Source organism: Asterias amurensis, chromosome 11 (genome assembly GCF_032118995.1).
Source record: "Asterias amurensis chromosome 11, ASM3211899v1".
Taxonomy (NCBI): Eukaryota; Metazoa; Echinodermata; class Asteroidea; order Forcipulatida; family Asteriidae; genus Asterias; species Asterias amurensis.
Genome location: NC_092658.1, coordinates 4897964 through 4916559, shown reverse-complemented (window position 1 = coordinate 4916559; position 18596 = coordinate 4897964). Strand labels below are relative to the sequence as shown.

The 18596-nt window shown below is 38.0% G+C and overlaps 1 protein-coding gene across 3 annotated transcripts in view; it reads left to right on the top strand.

Annotated features, from left to right (window-relative positions):
• The first annotated feature begins 1563 nt into the window (after positions 1–1563).
• Positions 1564–18596, top strand: part of LOC139943772 (rho GTPase-activating protein 17-like) — a 41693-nt gene continuing 24660 nt past the window's right edge. For all 3 annotated transcript variants that reach the window (XM_071940562.1, XM_071940564.1, XM_071940563.1), the window contains exons 1-5: positions 1564–2002; positions 7730–7769; positions 9406–9507; positions 16623–16699; positions 17831–17942. In XM_071940562.1, coding sequence (XP_071796663.1) covers positions 1947–2002; positions 7730–7769; positions 9406–9507; positions 16623–16699; positions 17831–17942 — 387 coding nt within the window. In that variant the 5' untranslated portion in view covers positions 1564–1946. The remainder of the gene's footprint in view (positions 2003–7729; positions 7770–9405; positions 9508–16622; positions 16700–17830; positions 17943–18596) is intronic.

Below are 18596 nucleotides of genomic sequence, written 5' to 3'. Positions count from 1 at the left end.
GCGAAGAATGTACATTCAGATCTTATTGATGTTTGTTTTAAGTTTGTTGTCTCAGTGATGTTTATTGCAAAGTCTTACATGGTTTTTAGCAAAAATCACCAATGGAAAGTAAGGATTGCAATTGAGTATTAAGTCAAGCTTTGCAAGCCGTGATTACCAGCCCAAGGTTGGGTGCCGTTTGTTGCAATCGTGTCGGCCAGTTAAAGAGATTTTCATGAAACTTTGGGCCCTTCAGTCTAGTTTTTCGCTCTGGTCCTTAAATCAGATAAAGAAAGGTCACTTGTTTATGTTAGTTTTCTTCCTCCATAGTTTTGGTTGTAGTCGGTTTTGTTCGAGCTGAGTTCAACAACTCGGCCTCAAACAGAAAGTCCCCCGCTCGGCCGCTGACCCTCTCGGGAGAAAGTACATTAACCGTGAGAAGTTCATAAAACGAAACCCCGGAATAGTATTTCTGTACTGTTTATTGACGGCATTGTTCTAACAAAATGGAAGTTAGTGATAACACGGATCACGTTCAATAAGTCGATTACTTTTTGGCACACTCTGGGGCACGCGTCTGTTTAATAATCTCCCGCCAGATTCTAATGAAATGCTGTCTTTTGTTTGTCGTTTTGTTTGATTTTACTTGGGCCAGGAATTAATTTTAGGCTTTCACAAAAAGATCGAATAACCTAAAATCATTCGACCACACAGTAGGCCCCTACCTTTAGCCAAAATGAAAGACAAAACTTATGGAAAAGTTACGTGATGCAGCAGTTTTGCTTATTATACCGAAATGCTAAGTTCACGGTTTTTAAAGATTCTGTGGTCGAGGTATTAAGCTGGTACTGTGTTTGAGATTCTGATCTAGACAGATCTTTGAACGGTTAGTTAAATATTACAGATTAAAAGTATAGAAAAATGTTTGCTATAACGACTTCCAATGACATGTCATCAAAATAGACCTCAGGATTCCAGTTTGACAGGCGCAACAAATTGTACAGAGCGGGATTTTGCACGTTCCCCGGGCGTTATTAAGGAAGACTGAGTTGAGGAAGACTCTACTAGACAGTTAAACGAATTATTATTAATTGACGTCAATTTCAATTTTCCCGGACATGAAAAAATGCGTTCATCCAAAATTTAATAATTGTTTTGACAAGGTTGCAAAAACGGAAAAAAAATAACCACAAAATATTAAAAAGCCAGAAGCAACATTGACAAACAAATTCAATCCGCTGGTTTTTCATGAAAATTGCTATGAACTCGATGTGTCAAAGAAATTGACAAAATGGGCCATAACTTTTGTTATTGCTTATAATTGATGAGGTGGGATCTAATACGATATACTCTCTTTGCGCTTATTTTTATTTGCAGAATTCAAACACGGGGCCCGGGGCCGGCCGCGCGTACAGTTTTAAAACAGAGGAAGAATTTTATCGCAAGGGGGCGTTGTCGGATCAAAATCATCGACCCTTTACGCTGTCTCGATCCCTTTCGCAACCCATGTTATTCTTACCACACAGTGAATAGGTGTCAGACTATAGCCGGCCAACTGCGCTAACTTCCTTGTTGATTGTCGAGTGTGGGAGGTAGCCTCGCATACCGAATTTATCGGCGTTTGATTCCGTTTTCTTTGGACTGTGTTTGGTTAAAAACCACAAGGACTTCCTTCATTCGATGGGTTCAGCTAATTCTAATGTAGTTATTATGTTTATGGTGCACTAGAAAGTAGGATCCAGGATATTTTCAGCGTGGTTGTTGGTCTGCAACAACTAAACCAAAACTGCACTTTTCAATTTGCAGGAAAAGTGTTGGCCAGCTGATGAGCTAGCCAGGTGTAGGACAATAGCTGGCCTAGTTGCATTGTTTTGAAGCTCAATTTGGAGCATCCTTTGCTGCCATTTATTCAGTGATTATATAAAGATTTGGTGACTGATGTTAGACATAACAACCAAGACTTCAAGATGATGGGCAAACAGTATAATCGTATGAAACAACTTGGTAAACAAAAAATTCTCAGGTAAGTAAACATGAATTTTACAAGAGGGCCTATGCTATATGAAAATGATTGTGAGTAGGATTTGAAACTTTGCATGGTGAAAATCGAAATAGAAAGGTTGGGGTAACTCCATGTATTGACTATATCTCTAATGAGTTGGGGTGGTTCTGAAAAGAACCATTGGTTTCAACTCGACGTTTCGATCAGTATGCTCTGATCGTCTTCTGGAGAAAGCAAAATGATTGTGGTCAAAGATAGTCAGGCCCCATACAATCTTATTTGGTAGACTTAAAAGTGTGAAAAAAGGCCAACACAGACTAATTTTTTTCACTCTTAATAATGCTCATAAATACTACGTAATTTTCCCTGATAATATCGGTAACCTGCATGTAATATACTATTTGATTCCAGTGGGAGAAAAACCATTGCTTACATACACCAATCTTTCTGACTGACTAAAATTATTATAATTTGTTTTTACATCTTACTTACTTCCTTACGATTGATGGAGGAAAATAATTAGGCTTCCGCTTTTTTGAGACCCGGTCTTGTTCAGTTGTTAGGGCTATTTTGAGGAAATTGCTTATTTTTCATCATTTCTACACTTCAGTACCAAATACACCTCTTTTTACTCAATTATTATGTTGTTTACAGAGTGAGATCCAAATATATGTTATCACTCTAAAATGGAGTTCAATAATCTAGTGCTCTTGGTCACAAGTAGACAAGTACATAGGAAAGTCAACGATGGTCGGGGTGATTGAGGGTAATGATTATTGCAATTAACAGCAGAGGTTGATTTTAAAATCAAGTCTAGAAATTTCTTGTAGGTATTCTACATACAGTCCCAACCCATGGCAGATTCATTCATTGTCGTGCTTGCAACTCCAAGGTTTATTTTTATGTGTCGTTGTTGCAAAGTAATATTCTTGGCTACCTATAAGGTCTGCATGAAGTTCTGCAGTGAATGTAAACCATCTGTTTTTTTTTTTTTTTTTTACTCATACCTTAGTTTCCATGCATATTTTTCAGGGTAGATTTCTAAGTGTTCATTATATCTTTGACATGTAAAATCTTTTAAATCGAATTAGGCTTTGGGGAATAAAAAAAAGTATAAGAGGAACTAACGCACTCAAATCCTGGGCTTCTTGAGGCCATGATACTGTATTTTATTATTATTTTGACGTTGTCCCAACGGAGTGTTATTTCTATGAATGATGTTTTCATGAATTTGGTTGATCATAGCAACTCTCACAGAATCAGCTCATTTGTACACAGGAGAACATTCAGAATCTAAACTTTCAGTTTCATAAAAAAAAAAGATTCTTTCTTTTCCAACCATTGCTGTGGTGGTTGCACTTTCAATGTTTGAACTACCTTACATAAAGCAAATATTAAGGGAGTCAATGTGTGGTAAAGAGGTTTTCAACTAGTGGTTTAAACCCGCCGAGGCCTGGTCCTGGTTCTTGATAATTTTACCGAGACGGTAATTTATCAAGAACCAGGCCTTGGCGGGTTTAAACCACTAGTTGAAAACCGATTCAACACACTTTGATTCCCATTCATAAAAACCTTTTCAGTGCAAAAACATCAACACTTTTTGGTCAAAAATTATTTCTTTCAACACAACACCCCTCCAGCTATGAAATGGTAAGGCCCTCGGGTAAACATCTCCTTATTAAAAGGAGATTTCTGTACGCCTCGCGCGTATTGCTTGATGTGGCACAACTGCTCCAGCCGTTGCTCTCGACCAATAGAAATGAAGAAACTGTCTTATAAGCACAGGTGCAAGCTCGCGTGTCATGCCCGTGTCTCAACACTTTTTACTGGTGTTATACTTATATCATCTGTTATAACACCCCCACGTGATGCCCTCTCGACCAATCAGAATGGATAAACTGTCTTAGGTATTTATGAATAAAGATTTCATTACTTACAGTACATGTACTGTAAGTATGAAATCTTTAATATTTGCTCTAAGTATGACCTTTTTTGATTTGAACCCTTGACTTTTAGGAATTGTTGAAATCACACTGAATCCTGATATCAGTGTTTGTTCTTTATGTGCATGATGTTTGGCAGTGATAATATTGTGATAAGTTGGCTAAGTTTGTCGAGTCCAGGTACATGTACAGGCCACTGTATTGTGTAATGTTTACAGAAGTGAAACTTGAGTCTTTATAGACTCAGGTAACCCCATGTAAATATCATGGGGTGTCGTGGCCGAGCGGTTAAGAGCACCGAATTCAAGCTCTGCTGATTCTGTTCAGCAGAGTGTGGGTTCAAATCCTGGCCGTGATCCCTGAGCGAGAAACTTTGCTATTATTGCTTCTCTCCACCCAGGGTTAAATGGGGACCTGTGAGGGCAGAGATGGTTCTTGTGATTGATTTAGCCGAGTAGCGCATTTGTTGCACGAGGCTGTATACTCCCCAGGGAGCTGAGATGGTTTAAGGAGTGAATTAAGGCCCAGTGACCAGGGATAATAATTGAAGCGCTTTGAGACACCCGTTCGGGAGTGAAAAAGCGCTATATAAACTCAAGTATTATATTGTTGTCAAATATCAATAATTGCAACTGGTATTTTCTTATTAAATTCATATGCAGTGCCCATAAACCTTATAATATCGCAAGTACTTAAGCCGCGTTAGATGCATTGTGGTCTAGCTGGGGATCAAATTTTATTTAAAGCTAGACCACAATGCACCTCATTCAACGGTTGGCGCTTGCGCAATGGGTATTTGCGAAAAGGTCTGTAATGTATAGCAGTACACTAAAGGCCTATTTTCATTATCTGATTTTGTTGTGTAACTCCATGCATTCTGTAACAATATATAGTAAACAATTTCACAAAAAAAGGAATTCTAGAAACAATGACTGTGACAGTCAAGTCAAGTCAAAGGCATAACAAGATCACAAAGCTAACTTCCTAAACTTTGTTTTGATGACAGTTTTGAACTTTCACAAAGTTCATGTTAAGGTCACTTGGTGTTTTTTTAAAACCAGCCCATAGGCCTATGTTTGTTTTGTTTTTTAAAAGGGGGGTTGATTTCAGGCAGCCTGTACTGCTCTTTGCTGAAAATCAGTTTGATTTTACACTGTAACTGTTCCAATGGACCCATCATAATAGCAAAACATGAGTGGGTGTAGGTTAACAAAGGCATTAGGCCTCTTGGCTTATGACCTTGGCTTTCTGCTAAGCAGGATTGTGTAAAGTGTTGAGCGCTTAAAATCAGGTTTAGGGCCTATATACTCCTATTTGAGACTGACCCTATTCTTAGGCTATTGGAAAATTTATATTTCTTTGTCAATGCCAACCCTGTATAAAAGACCCCACACCCAGGAGGGAAAAAGTGCATACCTTTGATGCCTGAGTGAACTCTCTATAGAAGCACTGGAAATCACATGAATGACAAACTTCTATACATGTAGGGTACGTTACCCAAATTCACAAGTAACAAAAATCCCAAGTCAATTATTAAATACTTTTTCTCAGAAAGCAAAAATAGCCAAGTGTACTTAACCATGTGGTGGGCCTATGCCCCCCAACTACATTATAGATGATGTCACACTGTGTCTGATTATGTGTTGTTGTAGTCCTTGGGCAAGTGTGTACCTAGAGCACGTAGAGTACGTAGAGGTCACAGCCTAGAACCCCCAATGACATGCTTTTAGTTGCAATAAGGACGAACAATTTGTTTGCAATGATACCATGTGAATAAGGCCCAATGTGAATTCTCTTTTTGGAGTAATGGTCATAGGTTTACATGTAGCCTATAGTTTTTGTTTTGGTTAACTTCTGAACCGACAGTGCAAACTTTAACATCTTATCTAGCAGGCCACTTTATTTCTACCAATGGGTTAAAGGGAAGGTATACACGTTTGGTAATTACTCAAAACAAATATTAACTTAAAAACTGACTTGGTAACAAGCATTAGAGAGCTGTTGATAGTATAAAACATTGTGGGAAACGATTCCCTCTGAAGTGACGTAGTTTTTGAGAAAGAGGTAATTTCTCACTAAAATAATAAAAGACTTCTAGCTAGAAGTCTTTTATTCTTAATATCTGAAAGCACACAAATTTGTCCAATTCGGGTGTTTTTTCTTTCATCATCTTCTCTTAACTTTGATGACTAATTGAGCCCAAATTTTCACAGGCTTGTTATTTGATGGTTGTGATGTGATACACCAAGTGAGAAGACTGGTCTTTGGCATTTACCAAACATGTACCTTCCCTTTAAAGCCATTGGACCCTTTCGGTTCAGAAAAAAAATAAAAGTTCACAGATTTACAAATAATTTACAGGGTTTACAGAAGGCAATGGTGAAAGACTTCTCTTGAAATACTATTCCATGAAACGCTGTGCTTTTTGAGAAACCAGCAAAACAATATAAATTCTCGTTAACGAGAATTACGGATTTATTTTAAACACATGTCATTCTACGGTAAAGCGCGGAAACAAGGGTGGGTTTTTCCGTTGTTTTCTCCCGACTCCGATGACCGATTGAGCCTAAATTTTCACAGGTTTGTGATTTGATATAGAAGATGTGGTACACAAAGTGTCGGCCTTGGACAACACTGTTTACCGAAAGGGTCCAATGGCTTTAAGAAGTGATTAAAAAAAATTAAATTGAGGGTCTTACAAAAACAGTGATTGTGGTTAAGTGGTCTAGAGCATCAAACTCAAGTATTGTTAGCTACAATGTATAGGGTATGTCATCTGAGTGTTGGTTTGAATCCCGGTTGTGACAATTTTTGAGCGAGATAAAACAAACTAACTAATTGATTTTTCATCACCAATAGTATTGAGTTCCTGCATGGGTAAAGATTGTAAAGAATGGATACAAATATAGACTGTTTTGAGTGCTATGGTTTAAGACTCCCGGGGTTCACTGAGGGAGTCGGAGTAAAAGCAGTCAATATTTGTTTTAATAATATCAGATTGAACAACTGATTGGGTCGAGGTGGGTAAAAAGACGTCCCATGGGTACTGCACACCGTGTGATAGTTGTCGGACTATCACATGGCAAACGATGCACTACATGTATATGTATCACACGGTCGCCGTTTTTAGTAAAACTAAGACATATCATGTGACGTGCTAACCAATGAAAAGGCAGAATGTTATAAAAATAAATATAAGTTTGAATGAATGAGTGAAGTTGATTAGCAATCTGTGTGCCAACTTGGCTACTGGTGCTGCATATTCCTCTTAAGATGAGATGATTTCACGAATGATTATAAGGCCTAAGGCCCAAGCGCTTTGGTAGGCCCTACAATGTGAAGTGCTTGGATTTTATCTCAATATTGTTATTACATATTTTCATGGGTGAACAAGACAAATTACACACTGCGATGATATTGTTTGGCTAGACATGTTACTCAGATGCTGGAGCCCTGGCGGGAATCTCGTTCTACTAATGTTTTCTTGATTAACCCTGAATTGAATAGATCTTTATCATGCTGCCTCCATCTTGAATACTAATAATCATTTTGCAAAAAGGAACCAGACTATTTTCTTCTTCCAGCCTCGGTTTGGTTACATTGATATAAATGGGGAAAATTCAAGATGGCTGCACCATGATAAAGGTCTGTTAAACTTGCCCAAATTTCCCCCGTGATTAAATGATGTTGGTATTAACTTCAATAAAAAAGGGGGAATAAACATGTGCTAAACAAAAATAGCTTTCATGCTACCTGACAAAAGTCTGATGTGTAAATCTTGTTTTTTTGTGTGTTTTGTTTACAGAGCTGAAAAGACTGAAGTATTGAATGATGATCTGCAACAGGTAGGCTTATGAAATTCATGTTACACTTGTGAATTGGCGATTTTTACAATGTGATTTATACATTGTACATATCCTCTCTTTGCACTGGGCCCAATATTATAGAGCTGCTAAGCACAAAAATTTGCTTAGCATGAAATTTCTTCCTTGATAGTACCAGGATTACCAGCAAAATTCATTTGAGATGCGTATATTGCCTGTAACTGGTACTCGGCTGTTGTTTGCTTTTCCTGAAAACCACATGGAAATTTGGTTGGGAATCCTGTATTTATGAAGACAAAGATTTCATGCTAAGCAAATTTGTGTGCTTAGCAGCTCTATGGAATTGGGCCCAGGTTTGTTGTTGTTACTGCTATCATGTCTACAGTGTATAAACAATGAGAGTGACTGTTACACTTCTGGTTTGTAACCAGGAAGCTTAAATCCAATGATTTTATCTAAGATTTGTGTACAGTATGCACATACATGTATATGGATACACTGTACAATATGCACTTAACTGGATACACTATGGGATGTATACACATAAGATATGGATACATACACACTGAACCAATGTCAGAACAAAAAAAAGCAATTGTCATTAGTATTTAGTGCATTAAGTGTGTATTGACAAGTGTGCATGTGTTTTTTTGACATCATTGACTGTTTTAAACTCCTTCACGTTGATGTTTGTTAAACATTTTAGTGCCACCCAAGTTGGAGCTTCTTGAAGAATCGTTTTCTTGTGAAAATATCATTGCCACATTGAAACCCTGACCCGACAAAGAAAAGACCATAAAGGTTTTCATAAAACGGACCTGAATACTTTACGGAGGCGGCAAAGGTGATTGCCTCCATGCCCAGTATCAATTTACAATTTCCTTATGTGCCCTTCACCAAAGAGAAAAAAACGCCTTGGTGCCCTTGCCCTTTTTAAAAAAGGAAGTGTACAGGCCTGTTATTAATTCTGGTTCTGATGATGTCAAATGTATAAAAAAATTGAGTAGTCTCTTAGCATGATTCGCAGAACCTCGGCTTGTGAGCCACATCCCAAAATCTGCCATGGTCAGCTGGAATCTCGAAACTCGGACTTACTTCCCATTGAGTCGAACGTGTAATGATTAACAATGGTGGCAGCCTGTCCATTCTTGTTTGCCACATTTGTACGACAATGGGACAAAGGTCTGTCGTCACAATAACCCCCGGGAAGAGATTGTACAAGGCATATTTTCCGGGGCCTCTTTGTAGTCGGTGAAACAAAGCATTACGTTGAGGTGCTTGCTACAACACACTGCACACTATAGGAAGTCTGGGTGAAAAAAAAAAATTGTCAGCCAAACAGCTGTTGGCGAAACACTGAGGACAATCCTAAATTGTTCTGGGCATTTAATAAAAAGTCTGCCTTAAGTCTGTCCAAAACCAATTTGTGGTGGTTAAAAGCAACAAAAATTAAATAATTTTTTGCAAAATGATTTAACCACAGTATTACATCATGGTAGGGTTGCATATTTTATACACAGTACGTAGGTGTGTTAACTTTTCCGTAATTTATCTCTTTTTTCTATAGCAAATTGATAGTATGCAGAGATATATTTTTAACAAGTTTTGGTCATTGTAGTTGACTGTATTCTTTTCTGTTGGTCTTTTTTGTTGTTAGTGTGAGAAAAAAGTCGACATTATCAAAGACTCTTGTACGAAAACAGTGAAGGAGCTAAAAAAGTGTCTTCAAGGAGCAGGTCAAGATGTAGAGAAGAGAACGGTAACAATTAATGCTTTCTTTCAGACTTGGGATTAATTACAAATTCAAGCTTGTGAAAAATTTTTACCATGGATGCTCAATCTTGTCTACATGCTTTAAAGACAGTGGACACTATTGGTAACTACTGAAAATAATCATAAAAACCTTACTTGGTAATGAGTAATGGGGAGAGGTTGATGGTATAAAACATTGTGAGAAACAGCTCCCTCTGAAGTGACGTAGTTTTTGAGAAAGAAGTAATTTTCCATGAATTTGATTTCAAGACCTCGGATTTTAGAATTTGAGGTCTCGAAATCAAGCATCTGAAAGCACACAACTTTGTGTGACCATGGTGCGACAAGGGTTTTTTTTTCTTTCATTAATATCTCACAACTTCGACAACCGATTGAGCTCAAATTTTCACAGGTTTGTTATTTTATATGCATATGTTGAGATACACCAACTGTGAAGACTAGTCTTTGAAGTTGCGAAGTTGCGAGATATTAATGAAAGAAAAATAACCGTGGTCACATGAAGTTGTGTGCTTTTAGATGGTTGATTTTGAAACCTCAAGTTCTAAATCTGAGGTCTCGAAACCAAATTCGTGGAAAATTACTTCTTTCTCGAAAACCATGGCACTTCAGGGGGAGCCGTTTCTCACAATGTTTTATACTAGCAACCTCTCCCCATTACTCGTTACCAAGTAAGGTTTTATGCCAATAATTATTTTGAGTAACTACCAATAGTGTCCACTGCCTTTAAGGCAACTTGAACTTATTGTAGGATGTTAGTGTAGATACTTACTAGTGTAATTTCAATGAATTCAATTACTGGTTCTTTGTTTTAAATTGCAGAGAGCCATGTGACTGTCATTTTATTTTGTGTGACACTATCTAACACAACCCTGTAAATACCCAGAATAAACCCTAACTTTGTAACTCAAGAAACTATCTCACTGTCACACCTTGTGTATTGTGTAACTTGAACCAACTTTGTTACACTGGTCATACAATGTAAAACTGAAAGTGGTTCAAAGAACCGAAGTCATTGCGTGCATAGTACACCCAAATGGAAAGAGGATGGGTTTTTGCGGTTGCGCTGTTTTTATTTTTTGAAGAAGAAGAATCCCACATCCTCCATTGCCCCTACTTGTACAGTGTACATGTAAGGTCAGGCTCCATCGATTTGAAGTTTATTCTTTGTCATGTTTGTAAAGTAGACACAGATATTCATGGACGCTGTACTTAATTTGTGTCAAATGTGTGGGTTTAACCTTTTATCTATGGTTTCGCATATTATGTATTTCCAGTAGTTTATTTATGATTGTGCCTTATTATTAATTTTTGTCTGTATTGCATGTGTTCAAAATGAATTTCCTCCATGGTAGGACCAATAAAAAATTGAATTAATTGAATGCATTCATTCTCTATTGGGCACTACATACAGCTACACGTAGTTTTCTGCCGCTAGATCCTGATTTACTCATGCAGAACTTTACAAGTTATTCTTTGAGGATTAACCAGGCAATCAGGCATGCAATTTATGCCGATTTGCTTGTCAGTTGCTCAGCTGTGCCGTTGAAAGTTTAAGAAACAACTTACAGAGTCTCGCCTGGAACGTTCTTTTTTGTTGACATTTTAAACTTTAGTCAGTCAGTTCCATTCCTGATTAACACATGTACATGGGTAAATTCTGCATTTGCTCCGCGAGGCCTACTTTGACTTCATGAATTCACTTCCTTATAGTGACCAAGAACAAAACCTAAAAGGAAACAAATGGTCTCCATCTAGGTGAATTCTAAAGGCAAATGTGCCCCACAAGGAACTTGGTGTACCAAAGTCTATGGGAGATTCCAAACTATGATGAAAAAGAGAAAGAACAAAAGATGTCTCCACAGGGAATGTAAAAATTGAATGTGTACAGCATGATGTAATGTGTACTGTACGATATGATGTACTGTATACAAACAAAATACCACAACACTTTGTCTATATTAAAGGAACACGTTGCCTTGGATCGGTCGAGTTGGTCTTTGAAAGCGTTTGTAACCGTTTTTTATAAAATGCATATGGTAGAAAGATGTTGTAAAAGTAGAATACAATGATCCACACAAACATGCCTCGAAATTGCGTGGTTTTCCTTTTACCTCGTCGACTAACACGTCGGCCATTTATGGGGGTCAAAATATTGACTCCATAAATGGCCGACCATGTTAGTTCGCACAGTAGAAGGAAAACCACGCAATTTCGAGGCAAACTTGTGTGGATCATTGTATTCTACTTTTAAAACATCTTTCCAACCATATGCATTTTATAAAAAACGGTTACAAACGCTTTTGTTTTGACCAACTCGTCCGATCCAAGGCAACGTGTTCCTTTAACTCTTTTACTATTATACATTTTTTAAATATCGTTATTAAACTAACAACTCTTCAATTGACAAGATATTACAGTTTGTTCCTATTTCAATTTTGTTTTTCCTAATAAAAAAAAACCCCCAAATATTAAAAAGACACAAAATGATAGTCGTTCACACAAGGACAAACAAATAATTGCTTAATTCGAACAGATCAATTAAGCTTAATTTTCAAAAGACATTTGAATGATAAGAAGTGCTACTTAGACATATTATGATTACATTATTGACTGACAATGAGGTCAAAAGTGCACGTCATCCCTAAGGGACTTTGGGTGACCAAAAGAGGGACCTATTTCCCAAGGCCAAAGCCTGGTTACTCACAAACTCGAGGAGGTGCCTGCACAGCACTAGAGACCGAGTTTATGCCAGTCCATATGTGTTTTATAACGCATCTTTGTCTATTATAAGAAATGAGAAAAGAAAACTTTTTAGGGGTGTAATAAGCTGTTTTAATTCAACAATTAACACAAAGGCAATTCAAAAGCGTTTCAACAATAAAAGGAACGCATTCAATTTCCCCGGATTCGGGTTTTTAGTTGCTGTCCACGGTTCACATCATGAGAGGGCGCTGTAACTACATATAGTAAAAAACTGTAAGACTTCATAATGGACCCTTCACATGAAATATGCTAATTACATTTACGCATGCGTACAGACCCTATTGGTTGGCAAACGCCGTAGAGTTGTGCACTAAGCAGACGCGCAATCGCGTCTGCGTCACGCAGCCATTAGCCATGTACAAAACAGCGCGATTTTCCCTCATTTTGCCAACCAAAATGTTAGTGCGCACGCGCTGTGTGCAATTTACATATTTCATGGGAAGGGTCTATTGTAAGTCAATTGCCAGCTCTGGGAATTGTTTCCCGTGCGCGATGTTGTGACGCAGGTCTGGTTCAAGGTCGCACACATCTTGCGCACTAAACCATCAAGGTACATTATGTAAGAAGTTGCTAAAGAGCTGTGTACAGAGCCCGTGGCAGACTGGCAATGCATGGGTTCACATTAGTATTTTAATTGACGAAAAATGTATTTTGTACTCTTGGAATATCTTCCTGTTCTACTATGAAACCAAAACGGTCTGGAATTTTAGTTCAGGTTACAAGGAAAAGGACTGCCAGATAATGACAAGGAAATAACACAGATCATTTTTTTAAAATAAACAACCACTGGGCTGTACATACGTACATACACGTACATTTACATGTACATTTAGTTCTATGTACAGAAAGTTTGGGTTGAAAGAAATCGAGAGTTCAAGGAACTATTTGCATGTATGCTTAAAAAGTATGATTGTAAGTTTCGAGTAGTTTATGGTGCAATTCACTTCGTATATTGACTATAATTTACACTTTTTTTATTCAAATGTTGATTTAATTCTGCAAGTCTTGCAGAATTAAACAAAAACTTTGGTGCTCCTTGGTGCAAAATGAAAATGGCCTTGCCCTCTCAAAGATGAATTTCAGGCCCAGTAGCTCTAAGATCAGTAATAACCTTTTTATTGCAACGGCAAAGCCAAAAAGTTTGTTTACCAAACAAAACAGATCACTGTAGGTTTTGTAACAATTTACACAAACATTCAATCACAGTGTTCGATTTGTTAAAAAAGAAAGCCACAAATCATGAGATGTATTTTTTTACTAAAAAGTTTGCAGAAATATTGAATTTCCTCACAAAACCTGATGACATAGTTAAATGTTTGGCTGTCCTTGCCAACTGTATGGTTTGTTTATCATCAACAGAAAGGTCTATTGTATCTGAGAGTCAAGTTTGCTGGATGAGCTTTGCAGTTTAATAGCCTACACATAGCGTCGTAGGCTGCTACACATATTTCTATACATTTTCTATACAATTAACAATGAATGAAAGTTTCATCCAATGTCAGTGTTTTCATACCCTGTGGTATTGGGTCATTCAGTGTTTATTTGTGTTTGGTTTGGTTTGGGTTTATTGTTTTCCAAAGTAACGTTGTTAAATAGCCAATAATATACATGTTCCAAATAAAACAGTAAAGCAAGGAGGAAATAATACACTTTTATGATACTGTAGGGGGAGCTCACTAAGAAGCAAAGCTTATTAAGCATGTAGGTTGTATATATGCTGCTATATTTTACATTATAGCCACTCGTAAACAGTGAATGTGTTGTTCTCATGTAGCATGCATTTAAACTATTGCATGTCATTGACAACCATCTTGGATAACAAACACTGGAAAAGTGTGCGCATTGCGTATGGCTCTCAGCCAATGATAGCCTTCCACCTTGCATGATTCATCGCCAAAGGAGGCAATGCAAGGGTTCTGTACATTCTTGTAGAGGGGCACCATAGGCAATTTTTCTATGCCCCTGTTCCGACCCTTGAAATATTCCAATACTATTTACATGTTCCTCATAGACGTGCTCTTTAAAAAGGAAAAACTGCCTTGACCTCACAAGAATAAATGGTTCACACATTGTCATATATTGGATACACATTACAATTTAGGAAATATTTTAAAGAACATAATATTGCAACCTGACATGCTTTGATAAAAGGGTAGACTAATTGAATTGACCTCATTGTTTGTACATGTATATAGCTCTCTGTAAATTAATGAGAGATTCTGCAGTTTACACAGTCTACATGTATTATGGTTTGCGGTATGTGTACAATGTATTACTTACAAGAACACAGTAAAGTTCAAAATGATTAACTATGTTAGCAGCATTGTGTTTTCCTTGCTTTGGGATTAGTGTGTATGCAGCGGAGAACAAATCCACAGGGGCTGTGTGTCAGAATTGAACTTTAATAACCTGCTGCATTTAAAGGGAACGGATACTTTGCTTTTTGGAACAATTGGATAGTTTTAAACGACATTCATAAATACTCCAGACAGTTTTGCTACTCCTATTGGTGGAGAACGCGGGGTGTTTAAATGGTTAATAATGACCAGCTGGAGCTGTTTGTAACCGGCTGGCTTCCGCATGTCGGGCGCAAATGCCAATATTATCATGCGGAACGCAATTCATAGCTATTAGTAACAGCGCGTAATCTAAGCGCACGCGCGTACTCACAACCCACGCGCATCAAACAGATTCTTCACAAAGTTTTGAAACCAGTGTTTATGACTGACCGGCTTCCACGTGTCAGGTGCGCAAGATTATAACGCGGAACGCAATTCATAGCTTTTATTAACAGCGCATAATCTATTTTTAAGCGCGCGCGCGTAATCTATTTTTAAGCGAGCGCGTATACTCTATTTCTAAGCTCAAATTTTCAATTGTCAAAGTGTCTGTAATTGTATTTTTTAAAAGTTTTTTAACAAAAGGGCCTTTATGAATTGGAATAAAATAGTAGTGACTCGTTCTGAAACGTCTGTTTAAAACCTTGCAGGTTCGTTGCCGTGCGCTAAAGGCCCTCACCTTCGGCTCTGGCCTTTATCATACGGCAATTCGAACCTGCCGGCTCTAAACGGCCGTGTAAGAACTCGTCGCTACCCTGTCATTCCCTTAATTAAAGTACTGGTCGCTACCCTTTTATTCCCTTAATATTTCTAACTTACATGTGGACATTTCATTTCGAAAGGTGGTAGCGCTAATGTAGGAAGAATCACTCATAGTTGGAATACACAAAAAGACGCTCAAAAGGCGCTTTACAGAGAAAAAAGTGTGAAACCAACAAGGATGATAGCATAGAAGTACATGTAACTTCTTGTTTTGAGAAGAGAAATCACAAAAATATTTACAGAAACACTTGTTTTTTGAGTTGCCGCCAGCAGTTTTAAAGGAAATATAATAATTGAGGAAATTGAGTTCTATGGTTGACACCAAAGTACACTCAGTCAATATAATTACAAATGCAGATGCAGAAATCATGTAGAATTCTATAATGTACATGCAGCCATTGAGGGAATGTGAACACTCATTAATGCACAAATAAAACATTTTTGGTGTGTTGTGGCTAAGCGGTCTAATTCAACGAATCCAAGATCTGGCGATCTCACCAGCAGAGTGTGGGTACGATACCCAGTCATTTGGCCTTGAGCAAGCCACTTTACCATAATTGCTTCTTAAAAAGCTGGAAAGGTGCATTCTGCTAATTCCTAGTGGATGATTTCCATACCTACATGTACATCCTTACGGACTGTTAACCTGGTTAAGGTGAAACACTGTTTTTACATGTAGCCCCATAAGTAGGTGGGATAGCTTGCTCTATGCTGTTCCGTACATGTAGTGCGTCACAATTACATGTACTCTATGATTAAATGGGTCTTATTATTCAAAATATAGCTTTGCATTTATGTACCTGTAAAAACAAATATTGGGCACATTGATCAGATGTCCTTCAGGTTCAGAAAGGGCTACAAACTGTGTGTTGTTATTTTTATGATGTAGACCCCATGCATGTGATTCACACGCTCAAAAAGCGCCCTCACTGGGGTCAAAAAGCGCCCTCACTGGGGTCCAAAAGTGCCCTCACTGGGGTCTAAAAGCGCCCTCACTGGGGTCTAAAAGCGCCCTCACTGGGGTCAAAAAGCGCCCTCACTGGGGTCTAAAAGTGCCCTCACTGGGGTCAAAAAGCGCCCTCACTGGGGTCAAAGGAGGCAAATGATTGGACGGTACTGTAGCTATTCTTTGTGCGTGAAAACATGCACATCAGTTTAGCGTTTCGCGTTAAGGGTCTATTGAGCATTGTAAAGTAATGGAGAATAATATTGTTCTTTTTTTTTGATCATGTTACAGAGGAAGCTTCCTCATACCATGTTGGGACAGAGTATGATGGATTCAAGCCAAGCGTTGGGGGAAACTTCCGTCTTTGGGTAAGCAAGATTTAGATCAGGGACATTGTTGAAAACAAACGTTGAGCTATGTCTTCTTCTGAGTGAGATAAAACCGAATGATTGGGTATGGAGAAGTCGTAAATGAAAACAAAACAAAAAACAAGAAGAATAAGGAAGACTTGACAATAGAGTGTTGTTAAAACATTTGATTTCTTTATATTGTGTTTTTTTCCCTTGCACCAAGTTTATTAAAAGCACTGTATACTCAGTTCAGTACTTTCCGAAGTTCTGTGAAAAACGTAGGCAAATCACTTGGTTGGGATTCGAACCCATGACCTTTGCAGGTCTAGAGCAGGGTCCAATTTAATGGCTCTGCTTACCGCCGAATTCTGTGCTTACAATCACGATTCCCTGCTTACCTGCATGCTCCGAATTTCTGCGCTAGCCTTGTTAGCAGAGAATGCCTAGTAACGTAGAGTACACAGGAGCAGAAGCCAAAACCTGTGAAAAATGCTTGTCGTAAGCACAGAATTCGCTGCTTTTGTAAGCGCCGATGAAATTGGGCCCTGATCTCTAACCATTAGTCCACCGAGCTAGCCAGGCGTCTAGAGGCAGTTTTGTAATTAAGAACTTTGGAAAGTATACAGTGCTTTTACAATACACATTGACAGTTTATGGGTAAAAACTCTTTACTTACTCAAACTACCTTTTCCACTAAATTCTATGGTCAAAAGAGCTTTCCACTTCGTTGCACCTTCGTTATGGAACAACATACCTCTTCATATTTGCCAAGCTGCCTCTCTTCAGATTTTCAAGGGACTTTTAAAGACTCATTAGTTTGAATCTTTCGTTTGAAACAATTGCTTGTAATATACAGTTGTACATGTATATTGGTGTTTTCATCTTTTGTTTTGCTCATAGAGGCTCCTGCATTATGTACCATTTAATCGTCTTGTACTATTATTATATCATTATTATTTTTTATCTCCGATGCAAAACTATTAACATACAATCGTTTTTTTAAATTTTTGTCAAGACTGTAATTCCTCCATGGTCGTACCAACATCATTTTCTCATAACCTGCACCAGGAGTGTCAAGTTGACAGGTATGGCACGTTACAAATGGTCATTATTACTATTAAAACTTATTGTTTCTTATTTGATACACAGGTTGACTCTTGGTAAATCAGCCGAGGTGTGGACCAACATCGGCCAGGAGCTTACTAGCCACGAGATGGGACTAGAAAACCTTGTTATTACACCTTTCAGTCTCCTTCTGGATGTAAGTATAGTCATTGTAGATAATATTATTTCTGGTTTATTTAAAAAGAATTCATAAATACCTCAGAAAGTTTCGCTATTCCTATTGGTGGAGAGCGCGTCACGTGGGGGTGTTTAAACCTTTGATAATGACCAGTGTTTATAACCGATTGTGAGTGGGACAGTTTCTTCATTCCTATTGGTCGAGAGCAACGACTGGAACAGTTGTGCCACATCACGCGATACGCGCGATGCGCACAGCAATCTCCTTATAAGGAGTTGTTTACCCGAGGGCCTTACCATTTCATAGCTGGAGGGGTGTTGTGTTGAAAGAAATCATTGAACAATTATCATTGATGTTTTTTGAACGAAAAAGTATTTATAAATGGGAATCAAAGTGTGTTGAATCAGTTTTCAACTAGTGGTTTGAACCCGTCGAGGCCTGGTTCTTGATAATTTACCTTGACTTTGTCTCGGTAAAAATTATCAAGAACCAGGCCTCGTTGGGTTTATACCACTAGTTGAAAACCTCTTCACCACACATTGATTCCCTTATTATTGTAGCCCAGGGGCTAACTTGCTACAAAGTTTACAATAAAAAAAAAACCCAATATACTGTACATCAAATTACTACTTCCCATACTGCTCTCATGTTGACGAACGGAGGATGGTGTGA